The following is a 23,479-nucleotide window of genomic DNA, read 5'->3' as shown; positions in this document are numbered from 1 at the left end:
AATTAACACCCTTCAGGTCTCAAACCTTTCTCAAGTGCTCTTCACATGTTGCACTAAACACATTGGGGTTTTGCTATTAAGCCAGGAAGCTGATGGTACTATCAGGGAGTCGAACAGTACTGTCATTTACAGATTTGAATGAAGGCCTTGCCTGCACAGTTTTGGAGACCGTTCTTTTTTGTTTGTTTTTTTTGCCTCCTCGCCAGCAATAGCTGTAGACAAAAGCATCGTGTTTTCTGTTGTCTGTCCGTCCATCCCATTCTTGAACTGAAAATGGTGACACTCGACACTTGACTCAAAGGTCAAGGTCACTGTGACCTCAAAATGACCTTGACAAACACGTGGCTATAACTCAAGAATTGATGTGGTAATTAGGACAACATTTCACACAGATATTTAATGGGATACAATAATGAAGTGATGAAATTTTTTTACACGATAGGTCAACTTTACTGTGACATCATAATGTCCTGGAAAAACACTTTGAAGAAGCTTTTAATAAATCTTTTTAAAGTGCGTGAATAAATCCATAACTGTAACCCAAACCCTTAAGGTAGGGGGTGTCGGTGCGCTTCAGCAGGTGTGTTTTTGTGTGTGTGGCAGACATCATCAGCTGTGTCATTGTTGTGCCGTGTTGTCGGCACCTCACGTGACGTTCGGGTAATTTATCACCATTGATGAACCTCACAATGAATAATATATTGTTTTTAAAAAGTGGGCTAATGTTACTTGGAATTGAGCCACCTGGAACCGCGGCGTGCATGCAGTTGTCGAACACATGGCACGCACTCTGCACAAGACCGGTGAATGGCAAGCGAGCACAGAGAAAATGGTCAACAATAAGCCTCAGTTTAGCTGGAAAATGTACAGTGATTTATGAACAGAGACTCTGCAGCTTCTCAAGATTAAATTGGAGCTACCCCCTACCCCCCCACTGCCGCAAAAAAACATATGATTCGACTATCAGTCGACTATATGCAAGACTTGACAATTCTGATTCAACTATGTAAATCTTTAGTCGGGAACAGCCCTACTTCTAACAAACACACATATTTTAAATAGTGTCTCAACTGTCATGCTGAATTTAGAGCTAAAAAAAGTTGCCATATGGTGCTGTACTATAGCTAATGTGTGTGAATAAATATGAATTAATTAACGAACAAAAAGGGAGTAGAAAAGGAAGAAAATGATGAGTAAAATAAAGATGAAAGGAATGCCGAGATATAGAGGAAGTCAATATTGTGAACCCATACTGTGTGTTGTAATACTGTAATATCTGACCTGTAAAAATGTTAATCAGACATAGTATTTAACATTCTATCCCAGCTTTAATGTTGCCAAATAGCTTCATGATGACAATTTCTACAATGTGATTTGTCAGTCACAATAGAATTTAGTTATAGTTTATAGTTTCAGAATGACAGAAAAGGAGAAAATGTTTTGCTGCAGTAGTATCAGGGTTGCATGAATGTTAAAAAGATTCATTCCTAACATGCATCCAATCTTTCTGCAACTATATGCAGCAGTTATGTAAGTGCCACGCTGTTGTACAGAACTCATCTATAATACTCCTGCTCAGTTTGTCTTCAGCACAATGAGCTGCCAGTGCTCCCATTGGCCCTGAGCCCTGGCACTTTGCCCTCTGCAGATCCCGACTGCAGCTCTCTGACAAGGACACTCCTACACCTGTGAGAGAAGATGACAAGAAATACAATACAGCCAATAGGCTGTCTGCTTCAACCCGACAAGAATGCCTTAACTACAAATCCATGTTGCAGGGTTGATAAGTTAATTGCCTGTACTGCTATCTCCTTGCCAGTGTCTTATATAGAAAGTTCTATGTGAGAATTATTTTACAACAAATGGGTTTTGTCTCCAAGCACAAGGCAGACAGGAGTGTGACACTGGACATATTAAATGAGCGATCTTTATTTTGAGTTATTCCAAGACCTGCAGTCTGTGTGTACATGAAAGAGATTTCATGGGTTTGAGTTTGCATATTTTTGCTAATTTTACCTCATTTTGCTGATGTGTCTTTAGTGTGCAGAAATACTATGTGAATTTGGAGCTCTATTTGCAGATGGAAACTTGGTTGTTGATTTTATAGGATGTCAGATATAGATCAGGCTGTCGTAATATTGGGGGAAGTGTCGCCTTATGACTTGTCACTTCTCTGTGGTGTTAATGCTCCGACAGCAGGGATGTGGTCAGAAGTGTCTTGCCCAAAGCTAACATTTTAATACACCACGTAAAAAAAAAAAAAATGCATTGCAGATGTTTCTCTGTGGGATCCTTCGGATGAAAGATAGATTTATTACCCTCCCCTGTTTACTCACATACCCACACATACACACAAACAAGAAAGTTGGAGGTCACACACAAGCATTTGTGCACACCCATTCAACAAACACACAGGCACAGAGACACACATTCACACGTACACACCACCACATGGTTTACTGGAGGCTCGCCGCAAAATTTATCATCAGTCAGCTGATGGTGGTGCAGGATAAATGGAGGAGGACAGAGGAATGTGGTCCCAGTGAGGATCCTCTCCTACTCCTGGGTTAGGAGTGTGAACAAGGCGGTCCTGACTTGGCCGCAGTTAGTCATGGATGCCATCTCGCTATTTAAAACCCCCGTTCTCTCCCTCAGTGTTTGCACAGCTCACCACAGCCTCCCAAAACCAGCACCCCACTCTCCCTGAAGGAAGGGCTGGTCAAACTCCCAAATGGACCAAAGACAGTTTTAAACGTGCAAGCGATAAACTACACTGCTCAAAAAAATCACATCCTAGATCTGAGTGAATGAAATAATCTCATTAAATACTCCTTTCTTTACATAGTTGAATGTGCTGACAACAAAATCACTCAAAAATTATCAATGGAAATCAAATTTATCAACCCATGGAGGTCTGGATTTGGAGTCACACTCAAAATCAAAGTGGAAAACCACACTACAGGCCAATCCAACTTTGATGTAATGTCCTTAAAACAAGTCAAAGTCAAGGCACAGTAGTGTGTGTGTGGCCTCCACGTGCCTGCATGACCTCCCTACAACGCCTGGGCATGCTCCTGATGGGATGGCGGATGGTCTCTTGAGGGATCTCCTCCCAGACCTGGACTAAAGCATCCGCCAACTCCTGGATAGTCTGTGGTGCAACGTGGCGTTGGTGGATGGAGCAAGACATGATGTCCCAGATGTGCTCAATTGGATTCAGGTCTGGGGAACGGGCAGGCCAGTCCATAGCATCAATGCCTTCCTCTTGCAGGAACTGCTGACACACTCCAGCCACATGAGGTCTAGCATTGTCTTGCATTAGGAGGAACCCAGGGCCGACCGCACCAGCATATGGTCTCACAAGGGGTCTGAGGATCTCATCCCGGTACCTAATGGCAGTCAGGCTACCTCTGGCGAGCACATGGAGGGCTGTGCGGCTCCCCAAAGAAATGCCACCCCACACCATTACTGACCCACCGCCAAACCGGTCATGCTGGAGGATGTTGCAGGCAGCAGAACGTTCTCCACGGCGTCTCCAGACTCTCTCACGTCTGTCACATGTGCTCAGTGTGAACCTGCTTTCATCTGTGAAGAGCACAGGGCGCCAGTGGCAAATTTGCCAATCTTGGTGTTCTCTGGCAAATGCCAAACGTCCTGCACGGTGTTGGGCTGTAAGCACAACCCCCACCTGTGGACGCCGGGCCCTCATACCACCCTCATGGAGTCTGTTTCTGACCGTTTGAGCAGACACATGAACATTTGTGGCCTGCTGGAGGTCATTTTGCAGGGCTGTGGCAGTCCTCCTCCTGCTCCTCCTTACACAAAGGCAGAGGTAGCGGTCCTGCTGCTGGGTCGTTGCCTTCCTACGGCCTCCTCCACGTCTCCTGATGTACTGGCCTGTCTCCTGGTAGCGCCTCCATGCTCTGGACACTACGCTGACAGACACAGCAAACCTTCTTGCCACAGCTCGCATTGATGTGCCATCCTGGATGAGCTGCACTACCTGAGCCACTTGTGTGGGTTGTAGACTCCGTCTCATGCTACCACTAGCAGCATTCAAAAGTGACCAAAACATCAGCCAGGAAGCATAGGAACTGAGAAGTGGTCTGTGGTCACCACCTGCAGAACCACTCCTTTATTGGGGGTGTCTTGCTAATTGCCTATAATTTCCATCTGTTGTCTATTCCATTTGCACAACAGCATGTGAAATTGATTGTCAATCAGTGTTGCTTCCTAAGTGGACAGTTTAATTTCACAGGAGTGTGATTGACTTGGAGTTATATTGTGTTGTTTAAGTGTTCCCTTTATTTTTTTGAGCAATGTATTTCAACAGATCCTTTTTGTCTGTGAATTCTCAATGAAAAGTGTATAGTAGCTGTATCACTAACTAACAATTATTTGTTATCAATTAATCTGTTATTTTTATTCGATCACTTAATCAATTAGTCATTCAGAAAATTACTCATCACTATATCCCAGGGCCCTAGGTGATTGTTTCAGATTGTCAGAGTTTACTGAATCAAGTTTAGCAAATGTGAGAATTTGCTGCTTTTCTGTTTTGTCATTGTCAGTACCTTTGGGCTTTGCACTGTTTACCAGACTTTTTTTTCACAACATCACCTTGGGCTCTTAAAATTTTTGACAGTTGTTTTTCACACTTTTCTGACATTTTATAGACTAAGCTATGATCGTTATAAAAACATTAAAAAATTAATCATTAGCTGCAGGCCTAAACCTCATATTTGAGAAGTGGTGCTTTTTTCATGATAATTGACTTATACTTAATACTCGATTCTCAAAACCTTCATCAGTTAAATAACTACTGATTTCAGCACTACATTCACAAAAACAAAAAAGGAAGAACTCACATTTAGGCATTTTTACAAGTACTATATCTGCAGTTTGAAGGCAAGGCGAGGTCAAAATGATGCACATACTGTAGAATGGAACATGATGCGGTACTACGGCTGTACCATGTATCATAAGAATCATATTGCAGGCATTGTTATGCATATTTGCTCATAGAGTGTCCCATCTATCTCCTACATTAACCATAATTACTTTTAGACATGCAAAGTACGAATTATTAACATATGTGTAACCACAATGATTTATCGCCGGCGTGCAACAGCAGCTTCAGAACTCTTGATGACTCACAAGGACGTAAACAATTATACTGTTTGCCCCGTTCACCATTGTAATGCTCCATGACTTGTCTCTGATTCATTATTCATACTTAGGGCATTATTATTCCATTGTATGCAGTGCAAAATGGGATCATTAGCGCCGAATATGAGAATGTGAAAAATGGAAATATTGGGGAAAATGGTGGTAGATATAGTGGGTAGGAAACCCCAAACAATCCTGACTATTAGCAGATAAAGAATGGTAATTTCCCCAGAAGTAATTAGGATTAGCATAATTTGACAGTGCATGAATGATGCATGGATGATTGATACGTCGATACACACACTGTAATGAGTCCCTTATCTCCACTCCCCACTGAAGACTTTTGTGGGGAGCATAGCCCAAGGTGCTGTATCTACTGTAGTTCTAGACCCTCCGCAGGGGGACTATGTTAGGGAGAACCCTGCCTCTTAGAAACACATTCATACAAGTACAGTCACAGTCAGTAAAATAGAAGCAGTGGTAGCATAGCACCATCCTGTAGTAACTGATTGAAGATGGTCCTTTTATCTTGACAGGCTCCCTGTTAGAGCCAGACCAGGAAATATGATATGGCAGCTCATGTTCTCTTTATTCCTCTCAGAGAGACCGTTTGTGTGTCTATACATACTGTGTGTGTGTGTGCGTGCGTGCGTGCATACGTGCGTGTGTGTCATCCGGCCAGTGTGCTTGTGTGTATATACTATACTGTATGTGTGCTTGAGCCACTCTATGCGTGTGCATATTAGTGTGCAGCATTATCAGCAACCACACATGTAGTCAGTCACTTTGAGCCGCTTTTAAGTGACAGCTATCGATTGGATGTTTGTGTTGCAGAGGCTTCAAAGAAACACCTTGCCCTCTGCATCCCACTTGAGAAAGTAACTCTAGAGGACCCGCGTTGAATACAGCAGCAGTACAGCATGTACTTAGCTTCAGAAACACATTCTTCAAGCAATATGTGTGCATCTGTGTATGTGTTGTTTAAGTGTGTGAGATGTGATGGCTTAAATTGAGTGTAATGTTTCTTGACCCTGCTGCTTCTTCGCAGCCTAATCGACTTTTCCTTCTGCTCAGTTACTAACCAAGGATCAGTGTAATATACAGTAAATGCACCCGCAAAACATACCCACACCCATAAACACGGTGCCTTTACACACTATAAAGTAAACAAACCAAGTCTTGAAGGTTCCAGTTCCCTGAAATGATCAAAACACATTTCCTCACTTCCACCTCTCATGGATTAGCCATGCTGACAATTTTAGCTTTATTTGGCCAAGTAATAACACATACAGTAAGATTTCTTCCTCAACCCTAATACAATGGAGGTGAATGGATTTTTGTTTATCGTGCTCAAGGCATTTAAAAATTACATTTCCAAATTTCAAAAGCTGTGTGTCTTTCCTGGAAACAGTGTCCAAATTACTCTGGATAATCCGCAGAATGCATTGTGAAGAGTGAACGAAACTATAATGACTTGACTTGAAGAAAAAGTGTATATATAAATACGCGATTTGTGTTTTTTATGACCCGTTTACTTATTAGGTCAAAATTTTAATTACTTTAAAGGATAAATTTTACTTTTATCTGTTTTTCTGCTGTGGCAGTGGAATCAGCACTAAGGTTAGCAAGCTAGAGAAAGTAGAGTCCAATTTCCAAGTGGATCACATACTTAACAGCACAATGGGTCCTCCCAAATGTTGAAGGGACTTATGTCTTTAATTGCAAACTGTATATAACCAACATCAAACCTGATCCTGAATCTAAATCTATCTTTAAAATCTAAATCTATCTAAATATAATATAAACCTATACTTAACTCTTAAAACTGTGGAGAGAAACCAGAATGACTGGACAGTGGTCCAATACTGAAATCCATTGTCACAACTGTATTGAAGCAGAGGAGCTCACACACGTATACAAAAACTGGCTTTTCCATAACCTCCACAACCGTTCTGTCTGATAAAAGCACACATTGAGAGACTTCAGATGTCTACATGTCTCTGAATTATTATTCTCTTTTGCAACCAAATAAGCCTTTAACACTTTTACCCTGTGGCTACGGATCAAACATTCCACATTACAGAATCATTATGCATATATCATCTACAATAACTGCACAGGGAACAGCAAACTATCTATTACTGGAGGCAGCTAGCTGAGTGTCATTTCAGTTGTCTTCAGTGCATTCAGCTGACCCCAAATAACCTTCTTTCTCATTCTGCCTTTCTTTTGTATGCACCCTTTCTCCCGCTCTTTCTCTCTCCCTTCCCTTCACTTTTTAGTCCATTCAAAGCCGCCTGAATATAGGTCAGCATTCTCTAAAATCCTCATCCTGCTGAAAGTTTGATAAGTGCACTCCAGGTGGTAGTGGGGTGAATATTATATTTGTAATTGGGGTTTCCAAGTATCCACAATTGGAACATTGTGGTTATTAAAGAGAATCAGCCAGGGCCTCAGTACCAATCTGTGTGCTTCTCTTAATGTCCCCTTAATATGTTCTTAGATCTAAGGACACTGTGGCCTTCACTATATCTAAAGGGTTAGTTCACCCAAAGTACAAAAAAAACACTGGGGGTATCTAGCCAATGCAGGTAGGTAAATGAATGCAGACATTTCCATACAAAACTCTAGGTCTCACTTAACAGAATAACAATCATGTGAATCACATGCTATAACCTTTCGCAGTCATCAGATCTCAACCTAGCTGAAAACCTATGGGAGAATTTGCAGTGATGTGTTACTGGGAATCCATATCATAAGTGACACGTCAGCAACTCCGATCTCCATTCGAATGTCACTGTCCTCAGCAGTCCTGTCAGCAGCACAGCTCTTGAGGATAGCTGCCAGACAAACTTTACCAAGCGGACTAACATCAGAATTTTTCTGTAAAAAAAATTGTAGTAGGCTCCATGAGGAGTTCATGGAAAGGAAACTGCATTTTCTTTTATTCCATAAATGCTTATGGTGAAAAAAGCTCATTGTAAAACTGGAGTCTTGCTCAAAAGTTATAGATACTATACTATAATATTAATAATTTTACAACATATAAAGAGCAAGGAATTTCAACTGTGGAGAATACTCTCCACTAAAGGCACCAGGGAAACAATTTTGTGGATTGCACACAGCACTCTCCTCCACCATCAGCAAAACACCAAAAGAAGAAATATATTTTGGAAGAATGGTGTTCATCCATTCAGTAGAGTTCCAAAGACTGTACAGTCTATGCCAAGGTACACTGAAGCTGTGATGCTAGTTTGTGGTTGCACCTTTCAAAGACACTTGATGTTAGTAGTTTGTCAACCATCTGTAGTCCCATGAGAACTGTTCACAGCGTGGTCCGTGGACCTTCCACAGTAACGGGGAGACTGTCTCTGAAAAGACACATTGCTGTCAGTTTTATTAAAGCCAAAATTCAGTTCAGCTCCACTGTATTTGGGGGGAGGCAGGAATCTCACATATATGTCACAAAACCTGGCTAAAGAGAGTCCTGTCTGCATGGCAGGACACTACTGAAGGAAAAAGAAAAGTATGTTTTTTTGTTATTTGGTTGAACCGCTTTGAATAAAAAGGTTTTTATAAGGTGTTTTTATGTCAACTGTCAAGCTTTGCTTTCTTGTTTCTAACTACTGCAAATTTCCACATTTCTGGGTTTACTAATGTGATAAAATGGTTGGATGCGCTGTCTACTTGCAGCCGCTTTAATTGTTGATAGCATTTACTTTTTTTTACTCTGGCCGTCCCTTGTATTAGAATCTGGGCCTTTCACTCTGGCTCTTCAAATTTCCACAATTAAAGACCCACCCCTCCCAGCCCCACTCTAACAGCTGGCCATTAATCAGTCCTCGCACTCGATTTTTCTTCCGCCACAGGTTATGATTTTCACATTACTCCACACTCCTTCACCGCCATCCGACAGGAAAATGACCCAAACCCCCAACCCCTCACTACCACCGCCTTCGCCGCCACCACCACCACAGATAGACATACCTCGGCTGTATTACATAGAGAGTTGTTTGCTGTTTGTATGAGGCAAACTGTGCACAGGCGACGCATGGTGAGAAAGTAAGGTGTGCCGTGTTTTTGTGTATGTGTGCGCTCATATGCATGTCAGTGTATGATTGTTTGAAACATGATGGTAACCACCGTGGCAAGTCTCCCCCCATCTAACACCCATTATCTTTTTCTAATTATACTTTCCTTCTGAAACAGTGGATCAGAGGGCACCATTGACTGCTTTTAATCTGCCACCAAATTTTAATTAACACAGACGTGACCCCCGCCTCCGATACATCCCGGAGAACGTCAGGATCACAATAACTCATAAATCACAGCTGCAGATTTCATACTTTCTGCTTTCCTCTGGTGATGAATTTCCAGATGGGGCCTGGTGGCTGTTAATGTCAGGAAAAATATGAGCGGGGGGAGGGGCGGTGTTCGAGACAGAGAGGAACAGAGGAAGGCAGTAAGATGGACAGAAAGGCTACATTTGTGAGATACAATTGTGTGTTTATGTGGATGTAAGAGAGACAGAAATGAAGAAAGAGGGAGAAATGGCAGCATCTCTGGTGTGCTGTCAACCTTTGAGAGATTTGTTACCGGGGAGAGGATTATGGAGGCTGTGAAATGGGGTTGTGTTAAAATGCTTGGTGTTGAGGAACATGATGTGTGCCAACTTCATAGTCTCTGGAAATCAAGGCTGAAATAGTGAAAACTGAAAATGACTCTGTGATGATCTGAAGAATTAATTGATACACCTCTCTGTGTATGTTACTGTGCACATGTGTGTACTATTTCTTTAATTATGGACTTCATAAATTACCATTACATGAATTATTCTACTTGGTGAAGTTGATGCATGTTAGTCATCATTAAACTATAGTTAAGAATTTCTCTTCAACAGCAGAATTGCAACAGTGATTCTGCATTCTTGATTTGCACGCACTCAGTGCTTGTGTGTTTTTGTTTGGGTGTGTTTGCATACATGTGTCAGTTTGTGTGTGTGCGTGGAGGGGCAGGTGGGCAGGGTGCTAGGGTTTGTTATTACTAAATCGCTCATCCATGCTACTAATTAAGATGCATAGCATCCCCATATGAACGTCAGTGTCGCTAATTATCAAACAATGTAGTGCTCACCAGATATGAGAACTGGCAGCCTCTGTAGTCATGTTACCAACCTATTACTGCTACAATTACCAAGTGTCTGTCAGTCCCCTTGTTAGTCATCTGCCTTCATTTTTTCTTTACTAAAGCCTGTCTTTTTTTTCTTTTCCTCTCCTCTCTCTCTCCCTCTCTTCTTTTCTCTCTCCAGGCTATGGCTTTGTGGATTTTGACAGCCCAGCTGCAGCACAGAAGGCCGTGTCGTCTCTCAAAGCCACCGGGGTGCAGGCCCAAATGGCCAAGGTAAGCAGTGTTTAAGTCTTTAAGTTAGCATTTCCACATCCTCTTGCATTATCATTAGCACGTTTCACATTCAGTTCCCTCAAGGGATTTAATATCGTACACTTAACACACTTAATAGATGTTGATGGATCTGAAAACTGGTATTGTCCATAAACACAGTTTTATGGAAAGTCATTTTCCAGTGCTTTGCTGTTTAATGTCAAACTTCTTCCCTCTAATATAAGAAGACTCTCAAATGTGGGCTTTTAACTGCATTTGTACATCGTTATATAAAGTTTGGGAGGTGACTGTGGTGCATGTAGGTCTGCTTTATCTTACGGACACTTTGTGACTTAGTGCAAAGCTGTAGTCTCATAAAATCCAGTATCAAGACTTTGCTTGTACATGTGTGGGTCCCTTGTTTCAAGTGGTTTTGTGTGAAAGTGTGTTTGCGTTGCATTATTCCCAGCAAACTAACTTGGTTGTCACCATGTAAGCTGGCCCTGCTGTAATTGAAGTTTGACCAGCCGCTTGTCCTATGTTGTGCAGTGTTATTAGCCTGCTAAAGTAGAAGCAGATGAGACGAACTGTTTCATTGGTACAAATAGGGCCCCAGTGAGTTGCGCAATGGAGCCAGGTTGACAGACACACATGGAGCGGTATGGCTTAGAGGAAAAACACACTAGTAGGGTATGTACCTATTCACCATTTAACCTTAGAATCTACCTATAGAAACATTTCAAATGAATGTTGATTCTTACATATTGGGCTGTCTGTCAGTCTTTTTCTCATTCATCTTTTCTACATTTTTTTCTTTTCTTGCTGGCTGTACAGAGAATCAATATAGACTAACGTACAGCAGGGCCCTCTCGCTGGACATTTATGATAGACGAGCCTGCATGGCTAAACCAGGCTATTTTTGAACCAGCCAAAGATTTGCTGGTGTCAGAATATCTAAATAGGTGAACAAAATGTCAGTTGCATTAAAGCAATGAATATGGTGATTACTATAAGGGTACACTATGAGTGATTTTCTCAGACGTGATGGTCCGCATTTGATCTGATCCAGAAATCCCCCCCCGTGAGGCCAAAGAAGCCCTGATGAGATGGAGAATGGCAGTGGCGCCAGTGAAGATGACAGAATTGATGATTACGATGAAGGTGGCAATTATTTTGATCAAATGGGATGAGATCTGACAGGAGGAGATGATATTCTGTGCGGTGCTCAGGTGTGCCATTTCTCAAATACACCATTTGGCCGTTTCCCCTTCCCACCAGTGTCCTTCTTCCAATATTTATAAGAGGGCCAGCTCTCAGAATACAGATAAGACGCCATGCTCTTTGCCCATCTCATTTTAAGACCACACTTTACATTGCTCCCCTTTTCTCGGTCAATATTTTCATGAGAGAGGTCTTGTGTCCCAAAACAAAAGAGCTGACCTTTTTAAGAATGTTTGTTTGCATATGTGTGTGTGTGAGCACATTCACAAAATCATTTTCTATTAGCATTTGTGTATAATAGTTTGTTTTTGAATGTGTCCTTGTTCTGTTCACACAAATGGAAAGGCCAGCATTCTGTGCTGCAGCTCTGTGCTTTTATCACACTTGTGAGAGACATTAAGGAGTAGTTTGCTTTTATAGACTCCCTCTGCATCCCTCTAATGTCTCTTTACCAGGTATCACTACCATCACTCTTATCGGCTCCTCCTCCTCCACCTCACCTCCTCTTCATTCGCTCTAAACCCCTTCTCTTTTGCTTAATGCTGTTTTCTATTGCCATCTCTTTTTCCTCACTACACACACTCATAAACACATTTGTATTCACATCCACCATGTGCTCCCCTGCTCAACATCCAATGAGTGCAATTTATTCCCATCAATAATTAACAGCAGGCTGTCTTTGTGTCTGCCTACCTGCCAAGGTGTCTCTGACACCCTCCGCTCTCTCATAGTGGAGCAGCATTCCTCTGGCAAGACCTGATGAAAATCCCAGGTGTGCATTGAGGAAGGTGTAAATCACAATGACGATTGGTAACGCCACAGACGACTTCCACAATAAGCGCATTCAGCCTCGTTCTCTAACTCCCTCTGCTCCATTTTGTCACTTATATCTCTCCACAACAAAGTAATAAACGAATTGCAAGTCAGAGCCAGAGGCTTTGAGCTCATTAAATAAAACCGTCAGAGTAATCATGTTGTGCCTTTTTTCTTGCCTTGACGTCATTAAAACGTTTTTATTAAGGTGCCTTATTTTAAACACAGCTGCAAAGGAGGCATAAAGAGAGAAAAAGGGAAGCATCACTTGATTTCTTCTTCTTCCTCCAATATAGCAGCCTGCTGTCTCTCTCTTCTTACTCCCCTTGGAATTTGAAATACCAAGGCAGCAGAGATGAAACATTGCCTCCCTTTTGTCTTGTCCTCCCCTGGGGATGGTGACAGCAAGAGGGAGGAGAGGAGCCATAATTAAGACACCTAAAGGACACTTCCCACTGTGCCTCCCTTCCTGTCACTCACCTCTACACAAGTCACAGATAAGAGCACTTAGCATAGGTGTGGAGAGTGTGTGTGTGTATGCGTGTGTATTTGAGTTCATATGTGTGAGTGCAAGTTTGTGCGTGAACTTGACGGTGTGTATGTGTATGTTTGTGGCACGTGGGAGATGTTTGCCTTCAGGGCTTTCTGCCAGAAAGGCTTTCTTTTGTCCTATACCTAATCAAGCACTTTCGGTGACTAAACCTAACCAAATAGTAAGGCTTTAAGGCAAAAATCCATGAGGGCAAAGTTCTCCCAAGTGCGTGTTTGTTTGTGCATAAATGGTAATGTGCATGCTTGTATGCACATAACATTCTGTTATTTTTGTGTACATTCACACAACCAAATTAATCACATATTTTTATATAGGCCACCTGCTTATCTTACTGTGTAAAAATCCAGATGTCTGTGCAAATGTTTATATTTCAGCTTATGAATAAACATTCATTTTTGATTTCTGATTTAATGTACAACATCAGTTTCATAATTATAAGTAATTTTTTATTTTATTTATGTTGCCTAGACCTACATTAAAAAGAATGATGGACATTTTGGGAGATATGCTTAATCGCCTTCTTACAAAGAGTTGGATGAGAGGATTGATATTACTTAAATGTTTGTATATACAGTATATTGTTTAAATATGAAGCTAGAGTCAGAAGGTTATTAGCCTAGCTTAGCATAATGACTGGAAGCAGTGGGAAACAGCTAGCCTGGCTCTGTCTAAAGTTCAAAAATAACTCTACAAATTAAGCAAGATTAAACAATGACAGAATGTGTTTATTAGACCCTGTTAGGTGTATTTTTTTAACTTTGGATAGAACCAGGTTAGCTGTTTCCTCCTCTTTATAGTCTTTATGCTAAACTAAGCTAAGTAAATCATCTTTCAGCTCCAGCTCAGCAAAGATATGAGAGTGGTATCTTCTCACATCAAGTGTTTTTACCAAAATGTCAGTTATTTTAAACAATCATGGTTCAAAATAAGCAGCTATTTGGTCTGCTATGCAAGGCGGACCTATAGATTAAGATCAAGGGCGTCACTTTGTGTTGAAAAGTGGTGGGGACATAGGGGCTCAGATTAGGGGTGTGAAGAGACACTTGTCTCGCGAGACATCACAATACACGATATTGGGCTCACGAGAACGAGACGAAAAGATCCTTAAACAGTGTTTTAAAGATGTCCTCCATGCTGAGATATATGATCACTTTATTTCCTGCATTCTGGTGAAAGTTTCTGCATGAATTTGTGGTGGAAATGGTTTTTCTATATGTAAAAGAAAACACAAAATTCAGGTAGCACGTGACATTTCAAAATGTATAAATATAATAGAATCTAAGTCAAATAATATCATCCCTGCTGAGGCAACACATATGTAGGCGTGATTTAGTCTTCCCTCCTCTTTTGTTATGTTCAAAGAGAGAGAACGGAAAACTTGGCCGATAAAAAATGTGTCAAGAAGTTGTTAAAATTACTGATTGATGCCTGCACGTTTTTGGGTTATTTTATAAACAGTAGCTTGTTTTTGTTTTTTAGCATTTGTTACTTTTTTTGGACAATGCACATTTGTTTCTATATTTTAATTACAGTGCATGTTTTCTTAATGTGTTTCTTAAAAATCAACCTTTCTAAAGGCATGGTCATTTGTTGTTTAACTGCAAGCTATATTTCAGAACATTTTTTTTACATTTATATTATATTTTAAAAAAGAGGTGGGGACAAAATCAGGCATTCAAAAAGTGGTGGAGACATGTGCCCATCCTCCGCGGTGTAAATGACACCTATGATTAAGACATCTACGTTTACAACAAGCTTTGCTCTGACAACTGTGCAATCATTTAAATGTTGAATAGGCAAATGGTATGTAAAAATTATAATTAATGCATTTAATAAAAACTTTGTCAATTGTAAGACAGTATATCAATAATGAATTACAAGAGAACTTGTTACAAGAGAATGTAAATTATTGTTGCACTAATTATTTGTCCTACATCTTGTGTGTGTGTGTGTGTGTGTGCGCGCATGCGAGAGAGAGACGTATCGAGTGCAGGCACGTATTTGCCTCCTCAGACTGTGGACTTTATTCTCTGTGTCACTTTGTTCGGATAGCTTTCCGAGCTGAGAAAAGTGACACGTTGAGCAGACAGTATGATAACAGGTAAATGGCGCGTCTAGCTTCGCAGATGCAAACCTGTCAACCAGCCGCTGGCCTCACTCTCCACAGGCTGCCATTTTCCCCTTGAGCCAATCAGACTGAATTATGGGAAGGGCACCCTCGATTGTGGTGTCTGTGTCGGAGAGGTAATTCCGCCTGACAGCTGCTTGCTTTCAGACAACAGCCAGTCTTTATGGAAATCATCCCTTCCTATTCTCGGTGCAGTCGGCTTCTGCTGATAACAGCCCGAATGAAAACAAAGCTGTCCTTCTCTACTTTTTTTTTCCCCCTCAGTCTGAACAACCTGGAATTAGCAAAACAACTCTAACACCTATGTAGTCTGACAGTGTACATCCTGCTCTGAATTCATACATGTTTACGGCAAATATAAAGTTAGAGCTGGCTTTGGATCTGGCCAAAAATTCTATTATGCTGGTGAAGATGTGGATTTTATGTTTTTATTTGTTATATCCTTCAAAGGTAAAATTCCTCTCTGGTTTCTTTTTTTAAATTCTGGCATGTCATACACATTTTTCCCCACAGTAACGTTGGTTACGTATTGTAAATAGAATATTATTTTTCATTTAGAAAAATAGTAGAAAATTAACAATTTTTACGCTGTCATTACTTCAAAATTCTGTGCAATGATCCGTTCATACAGTTACTAAAGTGTCAAACAAAGCAGTGGTATTGATTTTGGAGAGTTTTTGCCAATGCCCTGGCCAAGCAGTGGGGACAAAGCGTGTGGTGCAGTGTGCCTCTACCCTCATTCCAATAGCCAATATTTATAAGGTTCACCCAAGCTACAGGCAGCTAGAAAGGCATTGTGTGCCCTTCACTTCACATTACAGTGGGGAAATTATGCTAAAAGCATCATTAAAGTGCCTCCATGAAGTGAATCCCAAATGTTTATGATAACACAGTGCTCGCACCGGCCCATCAACCAGTAGTCACCAGCGGATGCTTCAGATGGTTTAACGGTGTGAAGCGAACCGAGTGAAACGAGTGTTCAGTCCTCTTGCTCTTTCTTGCACTCATTTATTCTCACTCTCTTTCACTTGCTCTGTGTCTTCCGTTCTCTCTCCTGGGGAAGATTTCCTGTCAATATCACATTTATATTCATGTGAAAAGCACGGATCCCCCTCTGGGTGTTCTGCAGTCAGTCAGCAGTTCTGATTATCCTTTAAAGGTGACTCCTCTGACGTCTCAGCTCCACTGACACCCAGGACCCCATGGTTTGGCTCAACACAGGGTGACCTCTGGGCAATAATCAAAGGGATGGCTGACAGTGCTGTTACAGTTGGTTGCTGACAACAGCTAGCATAGCGAAGCCTGCCTTCCACCAAGCATGGGTTGAATCTGGGAAGAATGTACAGGGGAAACATGTTGTATTGTGAATACAGCGGGATAATTGGAAAGACTTGGGGATACAGGTGCTCACTCAGCAGCATCACTCACCTTTCCGTTCGATGTGCGCTACCTTGAATGTGATGCCATTTCCTCTCTGACATCTACACAGTGTTTGTTCACAAAGCATATGGTGTCAGAACACAGTGCGGTGATCAGCACTTTCCCCCTGAAGCTGCCATCGACAAGGGCATCCTTATGATTATAGTCACTCACCAGCAGCTCATTTCCTTCCATATTTTTGCTTACCATGCTCCACATTTAAATACAATGTGGAAGTATCCTAATGATGCTAGTCAGCACATAAGCATAGCATGTATATACTTCAGTTGTTGGTTTTCATGTATAGTTTTATCTTTTAGCAAGCACTAATATGCTCTGCCATGGTGACAGTATAGCTTTCAGAAACGGTGTAGCATAAACCTAATCTTGCTTTCCCTACACAGAGCAGTCGCTTTTCTCACTGTTCTCATCTCCTTGAATGTATAATGAGGCACCTAGGCATCATTTTGATTCCCTATACCCTTGACTGACAAGTTTAAAAGAATTGAGCCTGCTTTAGTTTTGTTCATGATATTACTTTCAATAAATCAGCATATGTTTGCCAGTTTCTTTTTCTCACTATGTCTTTCAATGTTTTTTCAACAGGCCTACGATGCTACTTTTCTTCCCTAAAGGAAGTTACATTAACAATAAAAAAATGAAATTGATACTTGCAGAGACATCTGCAGTGCAGTGAGATAATCTGACTCATAAAAAAAGATGCGATCAATTGCCAATGTGTCATTTCTTGCAGTGTGGTGAGCTGCAGCGCGGCTCAGCATACCTTCCCCCCCTCCACTCCTGCTGCAGAAGTGATAGTTTTCAAGGGCAAAGACAGTGAGAGTGAGACGGACCATCTGATGAGCACTGGCTCCCAAGCACCTCCGTTGGCTTCCACTGTCTCTGCCGTCTAATTACGCTTCAATCATCCACGGGAGCGCTGCGTGCGGTAAATTATTTCGCCGAGCAGTGCGGGGACGTGCCGAGCTGCGAGCGTGCGAGTGAGTGAGAAGCAGAGACACAGAGACAAAGTCGAAATCAGAGAGAGCTAGAGTGAAAAAGAGATGAAGCAAAAAAAGGTAGGTAAGAGTATGAGAAAAATGGATTTGAGGCGGAGACATAAAGTGAGAGACACTGCAGAAAGAGAGGAGGCTAGAAGGCATGAGTGAGAGGCTTGCCAGCCATAATGTCGCCTCAAAAGACAGCTTGTACAGCAGGAGACAGGCCTGCAATAATGAACAAAGTTACAAACTTATCACTTATCAGCTAGAGAGAGAGGGGAGTGAGAAAGAGGAAGATGGGGGAGAAAAGGGATAACTGGAAATGGACATCATCAGCATAACTAATCCTGCTGCAGATGCAGATGAGTTGTATGACTGCTGCTGTGTGAAACACAAAGGAATCATTTGGGTACTACTGTATTGTACTATTTCTTCTTAACAATTACAGTCTGTCATTAGGTTGTTTTTGCATGTGTTTTTATTGGTTTCCACTGTAGCAGCAAAAAGGGATCTAATTAAAGTACAATTTGGGGTGGTTGTATTTATATATGTGTGAATAGGCTCTATTCTGTTTCCAAATTACTCCAAAATGGCCTTGTGTCTAAATTGCAGGCTTCACAAAGAACAGTGAAGGTCTGCATTCTCAGTATGTTCAATGCTGCCATGCTTGCTTTGAAGCAAACATAAATATGGCTTTTTCAGGCTTGGTAATGGCCACAGTGTGCAGTTATTAGAATCTCTTTGATGTGGCAACTGTGCCAACCTGCTTGCCGTCTCTGTGAATTGATCTGGCTCAATTAGCGGGCCCACGGAGACGACGTTCAAAGGACCGGGCTTCCACACTCAACATTGACACACATAGACCAGGTGAAACGATTTGCATTCAATTACACAGCTGGCCCTGAGAAGACAACCTGTGAAAAGATCTACATATTGGGCAATCAGTGGTGCAGCTTCAGTGTTAAGGAAAGCGTTCACCAAGAATGTTTGGTGTGTTTTTAACCAGTACAGTTTAATTTTCAGCTTTTGGCTTACTGTGATTTAACTGAACAACTATCTTCTAAACAACTCACCACGGTCTAATTATATCTCAATCTAGCCATCTACTGAATGTGTTTGTGTGCTTACGTGTTTATATCCTTTTTGTATTAAACTACATGTGCACTGTACACAATGAGCCCTCTCTTCCACCCTCCCTCTCTTCCCTGATCCAGCTGACCCATTTCAATTTGTCTTCATCAGTCATACCAATTAACTCGGGAATTAGATTCCTCAATGCCAACCAACCCCAGTTCTCCCTCTATCCCACCATCTATCCCTCCATCCGTGCTTACTTACCTCTGCTACACAGTGCTGTCACTGCACACTTTAATGATGTTCAACCTCCACAACCGTACTGGGATTCTCAGCATTCGGCTATGGTAGCATGCTGTTGATGTACATAAAGGGAGAACACTGAGCACTTTTCTTTCATTGCCTTTTATGAGTCAGTGAGTCTACTACTACAAGGCTACTTACCTGCTATCCTCTGAAGAACTGTAATTTTACATTGAACGGTACTCACAATGCCTATTTTTTGTCCATTGTTTTTCTGCTGTTCATATCTGGCCTCAGTATAAAGTATCAGAAGTGCCTTTCCACCTTAATACTTAAAAAATACAAATGGAAGATAATGACTCACCTACTCACACACACAAACACTAAATCATTAGATTATGAGAAGAGATGCACTATCACAAAGTGTGCGCTACCATCCGTATTTGCATTGATTGAGTTAGAGTTAATGCATGCATGAATACAGCAGTAATGAATATTTTGAGTCATCTCTCTGTAAGCTTTCACACAGCAATGACAATCAATATGCATTTGCATAGTTTTGTGTGATATTCATGATCCACTATACAACAATGATCAACACTATAGGCTGCTATTCTTTTTTATGTTTTCATTCATGTATTAATTTTACTGAAGTAAAACTGCAGGATTTGCCGTATGTGCAGTATATTGGCAGAATTCTCAGTAAACTGATTTGAAGTGGACTCACTGCACAATCAATTGGCATACTGGCTGCATATTTATGATCTAAAAGTGACCAAAAATAGCAACCAATAAAAAGAAATTTCTTTCTAAATACACAAAACCTTTTTCCTCTTTTTTTTTTTAAATCTAGGATATCAAAGACTCATGTTCTATGTAGGATTTCTGATACTAGGGGTATGAGAGTTCAAGATATTAACTAAAAGCGACACTAAAGTGAACAAAGATGGGAAATATTGTCAAATGTCTACAAAGAATACTATAGAAATCAGTGGGACAAGAATGGAAGCTTTCTTGTGTTTCATGAAATATCTAAGTCTCATTTTTAGAAAGATAAGATGAAACTGATATATACAGATCCTCTCCTCATTACGTTGTTACAACATATGCTTCTACATCAAATGTCAAGGCTGGATGACATTGTGAAAACTACGCATAGGAGCAAACTGCTATATTTGCGGTCACTATACAGCACTTCGTGATCATGTGAGGTTGTCACTATTTGCACACGCACGCACACACACACATACACACAAAGTGACTACATTCAAACATAAGTCTTAAATTCATCTTCAATTCACCAGAGATAGTCATTTGATTAATGTATGTCTAGATGCCAACCTTAAGATACTACTTATGTCGAAGTTGCACAGTTGTGAGCTTGTGTGAGTTCACATTCCCATCGAAAGTCACTCTACATTATTTAGTTTTCTGAAAAATCATGTTTAAAATATACTGTTAAAAGCAGTTTCCAGTTAGTGTTATAAATAGTTGCCCTTTTATTCACTTAATAGCTTATTTTCACATCAAATGCATACAATCAGACACGCCTGTTCCTTTTTCTTCAGCCAGCTGTCTTCCTATCATTAACTACAACTTTCCTCATTATTACTCCTCTCTCTTTCCCACTATCCTTACCTCCCTTTCTCTGTTGTACCATATCACCCTCTTTAACAAATTCTACAGCAATGCCATGTTTAATTACGCTGACTGTTTCCATTTCCAGTGGCTTCAATCATATGAGAGAGGTCTGCAGTAAGAGGGAACAGCGAGTCCAGGCTGAGTCCTGCTGAGGGTTGATGAACCAGCTCTCTGACACCAACATAGTCCCTCATTCTGCCTAATGAGGAAGAGGAAAGCCAGAGAAACGTGTCCCTTTTTATCCTTTTCATCTCTCTGACATTGCTCCCATGAGTCTTTGTGTGAGAGAGTGTGGACACGGCAATGCTAGAGATAGTTATGGCCAGGAATAGATGGAAATAGAGACGGTAAAGTTACACATCAAAATATCAAACACTCGTGATTGTGTGAAATGTTCTGTATGATGATTTTATTGTCAAAAGAGTAACGAGAAGGGGGGAAAAATGCTTTTCTGACCTTTCTTTCTCTGCTGAGAAATATGGGAGGGATCTCTGCCTTGTCTCAGAGGTCTAAAAAGTCATGGTAAGCGTAGTGTATCAAAGCTCAGAAGGTGCCTAGTCCTTAAGACCTCAGGCCCTGCGGGGGCGCACACACTTTCTGTACATACGCACTATGACTGTTGCTGTGCTGAGGAGGAGAGCAAATGGAAGCGGAGGAGAGACGAAAGAAAAAGAGTGGAGCTTAAAAATGGGTAGCGTGGAGGATCCTTTAACTGTGTAGTTTTATCTCCAGGGTCCTGACGGAGTAGGAGATGGTCGGCAGTTCAGAGGGAGAAATTGAGAGGAGACAGGTAGATGTATGGCACATGAGTGTCTTAGGCCCCTCTGAGGTGGTTTCAGATCATTGCTTCTCCTCCAAAGTGTTTTACATCAAAAACACAACATCAGCACATTCCTAAAAACCCACTCCATGGTTTCGAGTGTGTTTCTAGCAGACAGAGAAACTCACACTAATAACTTTGCAATGTCTCTAGCCCTTTTTTGAATTTTATAGTAAACGTTTTCTATATTCTCAGTGTTGCATTTCAGCGCGGTTTCAGCGTGTGTGTTTTAATAGTCAAAGCAGTTTGTTTAAGAATGTCTCCTTTAGAAAGAGTCTGTCATGCAAATGTACCTTTTTCCGCACATTTATTTATATCAACTCTTATCTAGAAGTCACTAAATTCTCTGCTGCCCTTCTTGCCTCTGCACAGTGTCAGTATTTTGTCTCCATGCATTGTGATTGTCTGTCGTGCGACTGCACGCCAGCTCGTTGTGTTGTCTCTCTTTTTCTGATCGCCCTGTTATCTCCATTTGTCTTTGTTATGTCTGTCGCTGTTTCTCATTCCTCCACTCCACCCTTAAAAGCTGTTATTCTGTCTCCTTCACTTACTGTATGTTTGATGTTTGGCCTGGTTTGTTGTGCTTTGCTTGTGATAATATCCCGGCATTGTTTTTCAGTGCTATCGCAGTATTCTCATGCCATCTTAGTGTTGTGTGAGGGTTATCTTACTGCCATCTCTGGTTTTATCTTTGCATTATCTTTTTGGGTTATCTCAGCACTGTTGTGCCTGTGTTATCGTATGCCATGATCAAGGTGGTGACCTTTCTCTCTGACAGCATCTTAAAATGCTCCTTAGGATGTCTTGGCGGTTCCTTTTAGGTTTTTCTGGCTGCCATGGATAATTATAGTGATTTTTATTGTGTTTTTATGGATGCTGGATGTCAAAATATTTGATTTTTTAAGTTTGTTTTACTTTTGTTTTACATTTTACCCTGCGTGTATGCTTCATAGTTTTGTCTTATATGTGTACACTTTCATATGTGTCAAACACATTTAGCTCTAAGGGATGTCTTTGTTTCTGCCAGCGTCTGCGATTTGTCTTCTTCATTTGCGTTCGCCTATGTTTACATGTCTGCAAGTCTGTGTTATTGCATTTGATTCAGAGCATGGTATGATTTATAGCAGATGGCTGCCTCCTTCCAGAGGACTATGACAGCCGAAGAAAGTTAAAACTGAGAGTGGTAGACAAGATAGAGAAGGGAGGAAAAACCAGGGATGTGATTACCATCAAACCATCTCAGTAGAGGAAGCATCCATCCGCATCCTTCTTTCTGCTCGGTATGTGACATAGATACAAAATGTCTCCCAGGCTAATTTGCGGAGCAGCACACGCTCTTCACAGATTCATTTTGAAGTTAGCAGTCAAACAGAATCAGCTCTTTTGCTTCCATATAGTGAAATAAGACTGGAGACCCCTTAAATATGCGCTCCAGGCTGTTTGCACATCAGTTGATCTTCTAATGCTTTTTCCCCTCCCTTTAGCTCCTCATGTGCAGCATCTTTTTGACAGTGATTTACATCAACTGTGGTGCCTTTATACAGTTCCTTTATCGGATATCTAAACAGGAGCCCATCAGTCCTTGCTAGTCATTGTGAGAGCAAACCAGAGATTTGTATGCCATATGTTTTCATTGCAGTGTTATGGTCCACACTATAGCAACCTCTGAACCACAGCACAGTCAGTACTCTCTTATTAATAGGGTACGTACACCTCATAACTGTCAGAGAAAAGGAAGAGGCAGCCTTGACAAGCTAGCTGCTAGGGAGGCACTGCCATCTTGAATAATGATCAGACTCTCTGAGGCCCCTCTTAGAGATTAAGTTAACATATAGCGATGCTTTTGTTCACTACATCACATCACTCCCAATCTAGACTGACAGATTGCACCTTGATTTGAACCAACTGTGTTTAAAAAAACAGCCCAGACTCTAACAGGAATTTTATTTTTTTTCTTTCCTTGAACCTTCACCTTTTGTAAATGATTTTTCCAGGAAAACATGCACATTTGTAATTAG

At 41.2% G+C, this 23,479-nt stretch overlaps 1 protein-coding gene across 11 annotated transcripts in view; it reads left to right on the top strand.

Moving 5' to 3' along the window:
- rbms3 (RNA binding motif, single stranded interacting protein) overlaps positions 1-23,479 on the top strand; it is a 305,125-nt gene that overhangs the window by 166,552 nt on the left and 115,094 nt on the right. For all 11 annotated transcript variants that reach the window (XM_038725792.1, XM_038725790.1, XM_038725794.1 and 8 more), the window contains one exon: positions 10,478-10,569. In XM_038725792.1, the coding sequence (XP_038581720.1) occupies positions 10,478-10,569 (92 nt within the window). The remainder of the gene's footprint in view (positions 1-10,477; positions 10,570-23,479) is intronic.

This window comes from Micropterus salmoides, unplaced genomic scaffold, assembly GCF_014851395.1.
Source record: "Micropterus salmoides isolate LMB-PRFRI ecotype aquatic unplaced genomic scaffold, ASM1485139v1 Ms_hic_scaffold_17, whole genome shotgun sequence".
NCBI lineage: Eukaryota > Metazoa > Chordata > Actinopteri > Centrarchiformes > Centrarchidae > Micropterus > Micropterus salmoides.
Note: the sequence above shows the minus strand (reverse complement) of the source record. Positions and strands in the feature narration are given on the sequence as shown.